General features: G+C 48.8%; 1 protein-coding gene across 2 annotated transcripts in view; it reads left to right on the top strand.

The window, feature by feature from the left end:
• The window catches only part of NOTCH2 (notch receptor 2), an 84,366-nt gene extending 74,660 nt beyond the window's left edge, over nucleotides 1-9,706 (top strand). For both annotated transcript variants that reach the window (XM_086617264.1, XM_086617266.1), the window contains 6 exons: nucleotides 350-446; nucleotides 947-1,115; nucleotides 5,872-6,173; nucleotides 6,533-6,680; nucleotides 7,196-7,293; nucleotides 8,198-9,706. In XM_086617264.1, the coding sequence (XP_086473390.1) occupies nucleotides 350-446; nucleotides 947-1,115; nucleotides 5,872-6,173; nucleotides 6,533-6,680; nucleotides 7,196-7,293; nucleotides 8,198-9,541 (2,158 nt within the window). In that variant the 3' untranslated portion in view covers nucleotides 9,542-9,706. The remainder of the gene's footprint in view (nucleotides 1-349; nucleotides 447-946; nucleotides 1,116-5,871; nucleotides 6,174-6,532; nucleotides 6,681-7,195; nucleotides 7,294-8,197) is intronic.
• Nucleotides 9,707-13,901: the final 4,195 nt, after the last annotated feature.

Raw genomic sequence — 13,901 nt, 5'->3', positions numbered from 1 at the left:
TGCATAATTTCTTCCAGGAGTAGGTGAGATGTTTCTGGATTGATATGTGCAAGGAACTTTGAATACATCTAGCTCAATGCATTAAAGACATGATTCAGAAATAATGGAAAGTTTTCAGAAAAAGAATCCCATTTATGTGGTTTTGGCTTTCCACTGAATTAACCAAGTTTGCAATTGTAAATGCATTTAATGCCACTGTTGGCTGCCTGAGTTTTCTAGTTTCTTGGTCCCTCTGTTTGCAAGCTACCAAACTTGCAAACATCCCATCCTTGGTCTCTGCAGGCTAGCGTAAGTAGCAGTAGTAGCACTTGCTAAGCCTACAAAGTTATGTGTTCTCCTTGTTTGTTAGAAATCTGTCAGTCCAGATACCAGAGGGTAACCTAGCAGATTCTGGGCCAACTGAACACTGGGCAGGTGATGGTGGACCTCAGCCAAAGAGAGCAAAGGTAAGGAGCTCCAAGACTTGAATATTACCTGAAACTGCTAGTGAAGAAACCAGCTGCATTAACTTCCAGAGTATGCCTCTTGCTCAAAACCTCCCTTTGCTTAGGGATTTGTAATATATAACTAATGATATTTGAGGAGCAAATCCTCAGGTTAACACTGCCACCACAGGCCAGTAGAGAAACCAGGTGACTTCTGTTCCAGCATCCCTCCCTACCCAGGCCCTGCTGCATCAAAGGGAAGAGAGGGTTAACAGTAGTGTAATGTCTTGCAGTTCAGGCCTGATAACCTATGGTGGGAGTGGGAAAGCTGAGAATGCCAAACAAAGGTAAATGGAGACCATCGCTAGCTTAAAACAAAAAAAAGCCCACAAAACAAAACACCAGGAAAATTCAAAAAACCCCAAGAGCTTTCAGTGTCTTTGGTCACTTGATGTTGAGTTTTCAGTGTCTTTGGCCACTTGATGAGCATTTTGAAGCAACTGCTTATTTCCTGTGCTCAGGCTGAGGATCAGGCCTTGCTCCCAGAAGGTGATGAGCAGATAGATCAGCGCCAGTGGACACAGCAGCACTTGGAGGCAGCAGACGTCTGTGGGAGCACGTCACTAGCCCTTACACCACCTCAAGCAGATCAAGAAGTGGACGTTTTGGATGTTAATGTCAGAGGGCCAGGTCAGTACTCTGAGTGTCCACGTGTTCTGCCAGCCAGCCACTGACCTCCGCTCTCTCCAGTGGCTGGGACTGCTAACCTTCAAAAATTTTATGAAGTATACTGGAACACCAGCAGAAATGTTATGATACTCATGGGAAGCTCGTGTGTGCTCCGGAAGAGAAAGCTGGAGACATTGGATCATGCTTTAGCACACGGAATATCATGTAACCAGGAGAAGAAGAGTTCACTTAGCTGTAGTTCCTACAGGTGCTTGCTATAGCATCTCCTTTATAACAGTGCATGCCTAAAAGACGCTGACAGAATGCCGTTGTGGCAGAAATTTGGAACGCATAGTTGCGCTGGATATAAACCCCAGCTTCTCCAGCTGGATCATTGCAGCGATTTGTGCCAGGCTTTGCTAAGGACCAACTTAGCATAGGTTATATCTGAGGTATCTTACCTGGGGTAGAAGTGAGGATGGCCTGTTCTTGAATAAGATGACTTCTGGCAGGCAGTGTTCCCTGATTAGCGGTGTGTAAGACATCTGTGCTGGAACAGAGCAGCAGTGCAGCAAGCTTGTTAATGATTTTTTTTTTTACTCAACTGATTTATATCCTCAGCTCATAGTGATCAATTCATTGAATTCGTAACGCAGCTGTGAACTTTGAAGGAGACTTGACGCACACGTGTGTGCGCACAGGCTTGCTGTCTTTCAGTCTCAAATGAGTGGATGCAGTGACAACGCTCTGCTGCCTTTTTAAGGGTTTCACTGAGGTTGTGTAACCTGGAAAGGGGCTGGGTGAGTCAGCTGTTAATAGCCGATTCCTGTGTTCTGAGATCGTGGACAAAGAACTTTCTCCTGGTTGGAAGAGCTGCAAGCATGGCTCTTGTTCATATGCAGAGAGGTGATTCCGATGATATCGCCGCAATTGCTTTTCATTGGATTTTGTGGGAATATTTCCATGCAATTTAATGATGACTGGACCCATTCTCTCAGTTCCCTTCTATTGTCTTTTCTGCTCATTGACCCGTTAGCTCTCCTAAATGCAAAGCACAGGGAAGGAGGGATTTCTGTGTAACGAGTGTGAGAACATAAACCATCAGTTTCTGCCAAATTTAAGCTTTTCTTTATTTCCCCTTTTGAAGCTTCTAGTTGTGTGACGAGGTAGAAGTTTTCCAAGTGCAGGCAATAACGTTCTTAAGCTTTCAGACTGCTTGTTTTCACTTTCACTCAAAGCTTTGTCCAACAACAGCAATGGGATAATACTGACCTGTGAGTTGCTTTCCTGCCATTCACGTGCAACTGTGAAGCCTGCAGGAAGCTGCTACAAGTTATCCCTCTCTGCAGCATCAGAAGCAAGCAGCTGAGTTACTGTCAGGGGAAGAAATAGTTTAAAAAGTCTGAGAAGTGTTGGGAGTAATGAGTTAGTAAGGAGGGCAGGATTCCTCGCAGCTGATGTAGTTATTCATCTGTCCTGACCACCTTCCTCTTCCTTTACAGGCAGAGGGAAGAAATGGGCACTTCTGAGAGGCAGTTCATCTCTGTCTCAAGCAGGAGTCTCCTGAAGACTAGGTGGCTCACACTCCAGTAATGCTTCACTGCCCCTAATTACAAAGGGTGTTGAGGCTGACTGATTTGGGTGTGGGTGTCTGGCCTGGAGCCATCTGAAGCTGGGTGACTTAGATCTTGGCCACAGGTGCAGGTGGCAGGTAGAACAGTGGAGATCTTTTCTAGAGAGAGGAGAGGCAAGTCGAAATGCCTCGATGTACCAAGGGGTTGTTCCCTCTCTTAATCCAGCACCTTCTATGATCTCTCGAGTTTAGGGGGATCCATGAGGTCCAGTGTCCTACAGAAGGTATTGCCTAGAGGCTTTGTCAGTTTGTTCTTTACATCCCAGCTTTCACTATATTGTGCCTGTATGAGTCCCTCAGTGGTACCTATCTGGTGCACTTCTGGCTCTACCATCTCGCTCCAAGGTTTACATTTACTCAGAGCCGTCTTCTTGAAAGACAGCAAAGAGAAGAGTTTTTGTAAAATGCTGCTATCACCTTTGGCTCCCCATGCTGTTCTTTCTGTGTCCCCCAGAGTGGTTGAGGACATTCTTTTCACTGGAGTTACTGTGAGTGTGTAACCAGGGTAATGCAATTATAGGCATAACTAGTAACACCACCTATAATTAAAACTGATTAACTGTCCCTATTATATGCCCCTCTTTTTCAGTTACTAAAACTTCAGTGGTTCAGACTGGAATTTTCCATGCTGTGTGTCTGCCTCCAGCTGGATCCTTTTGGGTTCTTTTTCAGCTATTTCAGAGAACAAGCTGGAAGGAGGGGAAAAAAGACATTGTGTCCCTGGCTTTTTTTCCAGTAGTCCATCAAGCACTTAATTGTGATGGTCTAGCTGGATGTGCTTTTTGCTAGCCTTATAAAACTACCCGTGTGTGGCCAACTTACAAAGCTCTGAAAAGACCTGCATATACCTGAGAGACTTTTTGGAGGGTGGCAGCTAATTTTTCCAAGGAATTAGTGCATACTATATCTGTGTCCCTATAGAGCAGCTAGACTTGATCTGTCCAGGACAACTACAGTGATTGAGCAAGCAAGACCTTTCCTGCGAGTGATTTTTCTCAGAGCTGTGGTAGTGGAGAAAAGGAAAGCTCCTTTCTGTGCTCCGTCTCTCTGCTCTTTGTGTCGGGGCAGTACGGAGGAGACCACAGCCTGACTTGAATACTGAGAAGTATTCATTTGGGACAAGGAAGCAGAGCCAGGAGTGGGAGGGAGAAGCACAAAAGGAGGTATAGCCTTGGACAACAGGCAAGAAGAGGGTCTATAGACAGGATTAGATCTTGGAACTGAACCCAGGCCCATACGTCAACACTTCGCCGCCGCCGTCCAACAAATCCTGCGAAAGGAGCTTAGTGAAAGCCTGCGTGTCCTGTGGTGGTGAGCCACCAGGAGGAGTGTGCATGCTGCTGCTGCCAGCCTGGCTGGGGAGCAGACCTGCAGGCCGCAGCCGCCATCTCTGCGGGTGCTCGACACTGTTCCCTGTGGTAGAACAACAGATTTCTAGAATTTCATGGAAGTTTTGCAAATGCTCTAAAAAAGAGAGTCAGAAAAAAAAAAATAAATCAGAGTTTGAGAAATGGGTCGGGGCATTAGAGCTCTGTGTATTATTTTCAGTAGGAGATCAGCGCCTTGTTTATCTGCACAGAATCCTAATTCTGCCATCACACTGTATAGTTTTCTGCAGGGCTCATGCACTTTATTCAGTGCAGATAGTGCGCTGTAGATGAAGAGTTGTGCAGGCAGGGAAGCTGTTGTCCGTGGGGTCCAGGGAGGGGTCCCCTGCTTGTCAACGGAATAAATCAGGCAGTTGCTGAAAGAGTGCCCTGAATTTCTGCTAGTGAGTCATGCTGGAGAAGCAAAATTTGTATTCACCTTTGCAGAGCTCCAGTGGGGCACTGAGCACAGGGTGTTCCACTCCTGCTGCCGTGTTAGTCCCTCTTACTTTCCAGGTGCCAGCAATGTGCGTGGGGTAAAGCAGTAAAACCAGTAAGCAAGCATTAGCAGCTACAGTTGGAGTCTTTGGGTTTAGGTCATGAACATGCTATAAAGTTCAGAGTGTGCTGAAACTGAAGCACTAGGCATTTGATAGGTTGCTGAAAATGACGGAGGTGTTTTGTTAACAAGGGTGAAGAATCAGCAGTGTGAGTTAGTCTTCCTGTACCACCCTCTCTGATCAGCGGAGAGAGAGGGAGGTTCTTCCAAGGGTGCTAAGTTAGGCTCCTCCAGATCTCTAATCTTTCTCCTTCCAGTGTCAATAGAAGGATCCTGGCTGGATGAATGATCCTAGCCTCAATTTAGCCATTATGGATGTCCCATCACTGCAGATTTGTGGAGAGACAGGAGCCCAGTATCTTCCAAAGCACCCAAACTGTGATGAGACTTCCAAGAGTGTGCAGCTGTGGGCAGTCCGTGCTGCAGTGGATGGGTGCATGGGGAACAAAGCATGGCATGTGTGTAGGATGCTACTGGTACACCAGTGAATAATACTGGATTAGATCCTGTTCCATGGTCCCTTCCTACGTGGTGTACTTCTGTGAAAGTACAGCGTGTGCTTGATCAGTTTGTTTAGGCCTCTGGTCATGGATGTTATTAAAAGCAAGATGAGGTTGGTTCAGGCAGTCATCCTGGGGCATTTTCCAGCTTTGAGTGCTTGACTCTCACAACTTCACTGTCCTTTTAATGAAGACTTTGGTATCTAATATATATAAAGGCTTTTGTGTGCATTTCTCTTCAGGTTAGTATCTGGGAAATGCCACCAATAATCAGTGGCTTGTTGTCCTGTAATTTTTCCTTGTCAATTGTTTCTTTTCCCCAGGTATGTGATTTGAACATCCTCCTGAAAAGTTATACTTAAGTCATCTGAGGTCTTTGGTTTTTATAGCTCTTGCATCTCTCTGGGGACCTAGCTAGCCTTTACGTATTGAGGAAGCTTTCGGCTTCAGCAGCAAACATTTTTTGCTTTACAATGAGCTTGCTTACTTGAGAAGTAGCTCGGTTCTGTTGGAGTTGCAGTAAGTATTAAAGTCCTGCTTAGAAGGAAAACAACCCACTAACTCTGTTGGGCTTTAAGATAAGAGACGACGTTTGAGTTAAAGCGACTGGAGGGATTCTCTCTAGCTGTAGATGCTCAAAAGGAGAGGATTATGGGAGGGTTTCTTTTCCTTTGCTGTCATCATCAGGTTACTTATGATAACATCTCTTCTGTTGCAGATGGGTGTACTCCGCTTATGTTGGCATCTCTGCGTGTGGGCAGCTCCGATATCAGCGAGGATGATGAGGATGCAGAAGATTCCTCAGCAAATATAATAACAGATTTGATCTATCAAGGTGCCAACCTGCAGGCTCAAACAGACCGTACTGGGGAGATGGCACTGCACTTAGCAGCCCGTTATTCAAGAGCAGATGCTGCAAAACGTTTGCTGGATGCTGGTGCCGATGCTAATGCACGGGACAACATGGGACGGACTCCTCTGCACGCAGCTGTAGCTGCGGACGCCCAGGGAGTCTTCCAGGTACAACAATTGAAGAACCCCTTTTAAAGTAGCTGTGCTCAGTAATCGTATGAACCTGTCCAGGCTGCACTCTGTTCACTCACAGCCTTGCTCTCGTGCCTTCCACAGTGTGATGGCCAGGCGAAATTGTATTTCACATCCAGTTTCCTCAGGTATTCCCAGCTTGAAGAACTCAGCATGCGTAAATTAACTGGCATGTACTTATTTGGTCTGTTTGCCTCTGTCAGCTGTTATCTGGGTCCTTGCATTTCAGTGCTCAGGCTGCTTTTTCATGATAAAGTTTCTCTTGAGCTTCTGCCAAATCCTCAGTTTTGCTCTGTAGCAGTGTCAAAAAAAACCTGTCTTCCCTTGTTATCCAGATTCTGATCCGTAACAGAGTGACGGACTTGGATGCTCGGATGAATGATGGAACGACCCCGTTAATTCTGGCTGCACGGCTGGCTGTGGAAGGAATGGTGGCCGAGCTAATTAATTGCCAGGCAGATGTGAACGCCGTAGATGACCATGGTAATGTGAACACGGCATACTGGGCTGGGCAAATGTTTGTCCTGGTGCGAGCAAGGAGGGGTGGGCTTCTGCTCTATTGGAATGTGGGCTGCTCGTAAATTCTGTAGCTAAATCGGACACGAGGCTCTCCTGCACAAATCCTCTCAGCAGTAATAGACTGCAGGCTGCTGCAGAGTGGCTTGGTTAGACAGTCCTGAAAGAGAAGCGGAAGAAATACGGGGTTTGATACGCTGGGATTTTCTGGACTGCAGTCATGGCTCTGTGGATAGATTATTTAAAAAAAAATAAAAATTAAAAAAATCCCAGAGCAAGTGCTGAAAATCTCATTGCAGCTTGGTAACATAGGGGTGCATCACAGCGTGTTGATTTCCAAAGCGTAAACATGACTTCAGGACATGTTTGCGTGCTGTGAGCTGCGCTGCAGTTGCTTTCTTCCCTCAGTGTACTCTGTCCATCTTGGTGCTTTAGGAAATAGCACGTTGGTTTGTTACTGAAGTTGTTGGATTTCCCTGCAGGCAAATCTGCTCTTCACTGGGCTGCTGCTGTCAACAACGTGGAAGCAACACTAGTGCTGCTGAAAAACGGAGCCAACAGAGACATGCAGGATAACAAGGTACAGTTTAGGTGTGCTCAGCGTGACTGTGCTTCCTAATACAAAGCATCTCTTTGCCGTTGGAAGTGAGCTAAGTTCAGATTTTCTAAACTGGGTGCTCAGTGCCAGTCTTCCAAACCCAGACTGTGACTGGAATGCTCCCCAAGTGCTGGATGTCTTGTAGGATTTCTGATGTGGGAGAGCAGTTCTCTTCCTGTGTGACCAAGTCCCTGGCATCGATGCTGCCCTGCTTTTCTTGCAGAAAAGGAATGCAATAAGCAGTCAGTGATGTGTGAGAGCACCAGGGTGTGAAGTGCTGCTGGTGTCAAGCAGCTGGATTCTGGTTAGCAGGGAGCCACATGTGATGGTATAGCAGTAATCATGTCCTGTCACCTTTCCAGGGATCTCAGTGCAGGGCGGATATGGGGAGAAGCCCTTCTATTTGAGAGACAGTCTGCAGTGTGCAGACCTGTAGCTTTACTGTTAGCTTTTGCTGTGTCTTAGTCCTTGATTTCTTTCACCTGCCTTAGGGTTTCTTTATTGGATTATTGTGTGTTGCTCAGTCGCTTTTATTGCTACCAACAAGCTGCAGTTCTTCACTTGGTGGTTTTAGTCCCTCGTACCTTTCCCTCATAGGGGGACAATGGGAGAAAGGCACCAGGTGCTTTTGCAGTTCCTCCAAGGACCCACAGCAGAATAGTGCACTTACTGATGCACACAGCTTAGCTTGTGTGCTCTCTTGCCATGTATGAAGTCATCGCCTGTAATCTACTTTTTCAATGGGCATCACCCAGGCTGGATTTTTCTTGGGGGCAATTAATGTGACACTGCATTAGATGATGCCTCCAGTTGTTGCCACACCATTAGGGCAGTGTTAGCTGTAAGACAGTGAGGCTGATAAAATATCTCTTCTCTGTGTTTTCAGGAGGAGACACCGCTCTTCCTTGCTGCTCGAGAAGGCAGTTTCGAAGCTGCAAAGATCTTGCTGGACCATTTTGCCAATCGAGACATCACGGACCACATGGACCGCCTGCCCCGAGACGTGGCGCAGGACCGGATGCACCACGACATAGTGCAGCTTCTCAACGAGTACAATGTGGCACACAGCCCCACTGGGCACCCTGGCGCCATGCTGAACTCCGCCCTCTCCCCAGTCATCTGTGGCCCGAATAGGTCCTTCCTCAATCTGAAGCACGCTTCGTTAAGCAAGAAGTCACGAAAACCGAATGCCAAAGGCATCATGCCCACAAACCTCACCAAAGATGCGAAGAGGAGAAGGAAGAAGTCCCTCAGTGAGAGCAAAGGGCAGTTTTCGGAGAGCTCAGTGACCCTGTCGCCGGTTGATTCCCTAGAATCGCCCCATGCTTTTGCATCGGAACCAACATCGTCTCCTGTGATGCCATCACCGGGGGTGTTGCACTCATCGCCCAGCTCGCTCCTGACAGCTCCATCGGTGCAAGCCGCGCACGCGATGTCTTTCTCCAACCTCCACGAGATGCAGCCCTTAGGACGTGGATCCAGCACCGTGCTCCCGTCCGTCAGCCAGCTGCTTGCGCAGCACAGAACCACCCCTCCTAACAGTGGGCTCGGCAGGCTCCGGCCAGCCAACGTTTCCACCGAGTGGATGAATCGTATGGAGGTGAACGAGTCCCAGTACAACGAGATGTTCGGCATGGTGCCACAGGTGATGCATTCGCACCCCAGTGTTTCTCAGCAGAGTGGTTTGGTTCAAGCAGATACAAAGCACATGGGAGTGTCCAGAGAGTCTCTGCCCCCTATCATGACTTTCCAGCTGGTTCCCAAGGGTGGCATAAACCAGCAAGCACTGCCACAGCAGGCCCAGTCAAACTGCCCTCAGAACATGGCTGGTCCTCTTAGCTCCATGTACCAGATACCGGATTTAGCTCAGCTGCCCAGCGCCTCGTTCTCCATGGCTGCCATCCCTCAGCAGGACGGGCAGGTGGCTCAGACGGTCCTCCCAGCCTACCACCAGTTCCAGAGCTCGATGGGGAAGTACCCCACACCTCCCTCGCAGCACAGCTGCTACTCCTCGGCCACAGAACGGACTCCTAGCCACAACCGGCACTTACAAGGGGAACACCCGTACCTGACTCCGTCGCCCGAATCTCCAGACCAGTGGTCAAGCTCCTCCCCGCACTCTGCCTCTGACTGGTCTGATGTGGCAACCAGTCCCGGTAACAACCAGCGTGGGCCGGCGGCCGCGCACATGACAGAGCAGCAGCGGAACAACATGCAAGTGTACGCCTGAAGGCCGGCCAAGGGGAAGCCCGATTAAAGTGGACTCCAGAACTCATGAAGGTCTTCCAGGACGGAAATGAAGAACCATTTTAGTATCCAAGAGTCTTAATGAGCCCAGGCTGTTCTTTCTGTGGAGGGACTGTGGTCGCTGTAGGCTTGTACACTTTTATGCTAAACAAAGAACTGTAGAAGCTGGTGATGGAGAAGACCAGCTGGGTCACTTCTAACCAACTCCCATGCAACCTGGGTGTGATTGCTGTCTGTACTGGATTCTCCAGTCTGCTTTTAAATCCGTTCCACCATTTCTTTGAGGAGACAGCTCTTCAGTTTTAACGCGTCTCATGGTCGTTTCTCCAGAAACTTAGCCAAAACCAGCTTTGTATCCTTAATTTTTTTACTCCTTTTGTTACCCACATAAGCTCTCTCTGAAGCACCTTCTACTAGTTCTCCTCGAGTTCAAGTTGCCTTGTCTTAACAGCTCAGAGCTGCGCCCGCATTCCTAGACCTCTCCTTCTCTCGGCTGCTCTTGCCCAGCAAGTGAGCCGGACTTCCCAAAACACCTACAGGTCAAGTGACACCTCTGTCACGCAGCTTCACCCTTTCTTCTTCACGAGCCTCTATCTTGTACAGACCCACTAACGCCCTGTAGCGTGCTCACTGTCTGCCCCCCAGGTATTAAGAGATTATATATACATATAGTCTTCTCTTAGGGTTTTTTATTTGTTTTTTTTTCCCCCCTCCCCTCCTGAAAACGCTGGTCTGACCTGCTTTTCCCACCAAGGTGTCCTGTAGGCACATCTCTCCTGTGTTGTATGTCTTCCTCAAGACACACCTGACCATTTTGACACACTACCCTTCCCATGCCCCCGTCCTGCCAGGTGTGTCCATGACCACCTTCACGGTCTCCCGTGCTGGAAGAGATGCCCTGCAACTGGTACAGGCCTTTTGGGAAACCCTTGGGATGAGCATGAGTGTTTCAAAACTTGGTAACACAAGCTCCCAGCGTTCTTGCACAGTACTCTCCTCCCCTCCAAACAAGAGTGGCTGTGTGTCCTGTTCTCCAGATACCTTATGCTGCCTTTTTATGATATTATCAAGAAGTCTGGAGGATGTTGTTACATGGTGTCTTCGGTGTGTATCCTTCTGTGTCGGGAACGGCATCCAGCCCTTTGAAGGGGCCCCTTTCGCTCCAGCCCTGGGGCAGGGCTCCCTTGTCTTCCCCTTCCAACAAGGAGGCTGCAGCACTGACTGCGGAGCAGGCTTCCAGCAGCATGCCTGAAGCCAGGAGCTGGGGGCTTGAGTGGCAGACCAAATAGCCCAGAAACAATTGTCTAATGCAGTTTGGTTAACAGGTTTGGGACTGTCCTCTGCTCTCAGCTTCAGCCTGTATCAAGATTTCCCAACTGAGGTGCCCCATGTGCTCTGTGGGACAGTAGTGCCATTTGTACTGCAGCTCCCCCGATATTTTTGGAGTTACAGAAGCCAGCTGATGCTGACCTTGGACAAACAGCCATTCTTTCTACTTTGTCCACAAGAGGAACGCTTCCCTTGAAGGGCTGTGAACTGGTCAGCAGCCGAAGTGAACATTTCTGGGGATGGTTTGCTCCTACCTCTTCGAGGGAATCCTGCAGACACATGTTCCAAAGAGATCGGGGCTGTCAGCTGCCGCCAAAGGACAGAGAAGGCCGCTCCCATCCGAGCAGCGGCCATTCAGCATCCTACCGTGTACAGTATTTTTTCTGGTGTTTCTTTCCATTCTAATCAAGAGTAGAAGCTTTTTCTTTCAATTCAACTCAATGGTACATGAAGGCAGGGCCTCAGGAGGAGCTGATTCCCGGGGCTGTCGTTTTGGGCTGAAGTTTTTAATTCTGAAGTTACTGCTTTTTACGACGCACAGAGCGTTCCCTGGCACGCTCGCTGCAGTGTGTCCTGTGAAGTTTAGCTGCAACTGACTCAGATCTCCAGGTAGGAGCCCACAAGCTCCTGGAGGTCTGTCCAGGTACATGTTTCATGGCAAATAATGAAGTGTTGCTACATCAATGCTAAAGAAACAAAGGGCTTTTCCTCATTAGCCCCAAATAACCAAGTGCCTTTTTATGTATGTGGCTGCCTTTTACAAGATGAGTGCTTTCTGTGGAAGGAAGCCAGTTTCGTGCCTGGCGCATTAGTACGATGGCCCTCTGCCTTTTTTTTTTTTAACTACTTGTAAAGATAATATCTCCTTAAGGTGGTATTTTATCTCATAAGTTGTAGAGTAACCATTCACACAGCAGCATTTTCCTACATTAATAATGGAAAATATTTGCTTATTTTTACATTTTTTATAAAAGTCTTTTATGAAAATAGTTGCTGCAAAACGTATAAGCAATTTTTATCCCCAAAATAAAAAGTATCTGTCCAGAGTCTTGAATCCTGCCGGTTTTATTTGTCTTCCCGGCTATTGTGGCACAGCCACTGGATTATAAACAGATCACGGGTGTGGGGTAACTGTTCAGACCCCTGGTAAGGGAGGACTCATTGGGACCCCCGCAGTCTGTGTCAGGAGAGAGCTTTAGGGTATCAAGGGTGCTCTGTGCTGTGGCTCAGCAGCGCACGAACCCCACCGCTTAGCTCCATCCAAGGAGCTATGCCTGGGAGCCGAAAGCAGCCTAGCTTGGGTGTAGCAGGAGGATTCTGGGTCTCTTGGTTAGCTGAGAAAGGGGCAGAAACCAGCAGCCAAGCAGCTGGGCGTACTGGGAAGGACTGTCCCTGGGAGGGACTGGGATGGGGCCTTTTTGAGATGCTTTGAATAAGAGCTCTCACTTGCTTGGGAATTTGGGAGCCAGGGATTTTGTGTGGCTTTTAGAAAGGTCACGGGCAAGCATGGATCAGGCAGTAGTTGTTGGAGATGTGGCTTTGCTCACCCTTTCAGGTCCTGCTCGCTTCCCTGGGCTGTTGCTATTCCTGCAACGGGGAGGAGGACCCTCATCCCTGGAGCCGAGGCTGCCTCCCTGGCTTTGGCTTGGCGGCTAATGCATGAAGATGTGCAATTCTCCAGCCTCTCTGAAACAGGGAATCGTGGCTCTTCTGTGCTGCTTTTTCAGACTTGAACAGTTTGACTTGAACAATTGGAGAACAAATTGACAATGGCTGCGTTCCTGTATTTTGAGCAGGGAGGTGCCACTGAAGCCTTGGGCTCCACTAGTGCTCACCTGGCTGGTTTCTGGCTCTCGCTGCAGACTCGGATGGAGCCAGTAGCTGAATTATGACACCTAGCAGGGATAAAGCTGCTGGGAGCATTTTAAGGGTTTAATATTCAAACAGGGCAGCTCCTTTATCTTCTAGTAGAGCCAGCTTGACAAGTACTAACCTCCAGGAGGCTCTCATCCATGTTCTCCCACAGGTTGTATATCTGTGCCAAAGTTTAGTGAGCTCTGCTGTGTTTCTGGCACGGCTGTGAGTTTGCCAGTGTTCAGGCTGAGACTTGAAGCTCCATCTCCTCGAGGATGGTGCATGCCTCTTCTCCAGCCTGGAATGACAAGGGGCTTGTGAAAACTTGCTGTGTTGCATCCAAATAAGCCTAATTGAACCAGCCAGGCAGGGAGCTGGGCTATCCCTTATCTAACCGAGGAGTAATGAAATAGCCTCAGGCTCCTTTGGGGAACATTTGCATGGTTTTTCGTAAACAAGGGTGGAGTCTTGTCTTCTGGGCTGGAGGAGGGGGCCAGTGTGTGTGGTGGTTTGCTGTGTTTGAAGAGTTTCTCCATTAGTCTGAGGGGCTGATCTCCTCTGGCTGATCTCTGTAAGGGTGTAGGAAAAAAAGACAACTGGCAGCAGCTGCGTTTGGACATGAGAAAGCTTTACCCCTTTGATCCTGGCAGGTGCCTTGCAAGCTGGCCGAGCCTTGAGAGGTGTCGGGGTGCTGCAGCAGCTGTATCCCGCATGCGTAGGTGAAGGAGACAGGTCTAATCCTCCTCCCTCCCTGGGGTGAAAGCCAAACCTGCCTCTGCACGCTGGCAGGGAGCTGCTCCCTGTGGGCGTAGCAGCACTTGCTGCACGTTTTGGCAAACGCTGCCACAAAGGAGCCGTGGGAGATCCCTGGGGGACATGGCTTGAGCCTGACAGCCAGGAGTAACAGCTTCAGCCAGCTACAAGCCCTCTGTGTTGGGGGATGAGGGGCTCAGCTATGAAGCTGGATCCTCTGCGGGTCGCTGTGTCCTGGGTAGCTCCTGGTGGCCTCCTCCAAGGGTCTTCAGGAGTGCTGGGGGAAGGAAAGCTGGACATTGGCCGTAGCTGGCAGCAGTGGGGCGCTGGGCAGGAGCTGGCAGTTTTGCATGAGGCCACGGGACAGGCAGTAAGAAGAGCTTCCAAAGCCACTTTGGTACGTTAGG

Source organism: Tauraco erythrolophus, chromosome 10 (assembly GCF_009769465.1).
Source record: "Tauraco erythrolophus isolate bTauEry1 chromosome 10, bTauEry1.pri, whole genome shotgun sequence".
Lineage (NCBI taxonomy): Eukaryota > Metazoa > Chordata > Aves > Musophagiformes > Musophagidae > Tauraco > Tauraco erythrolophus.
This window is presented reverse-complemented; position numbering and strand designations above follow the sequence as displayed.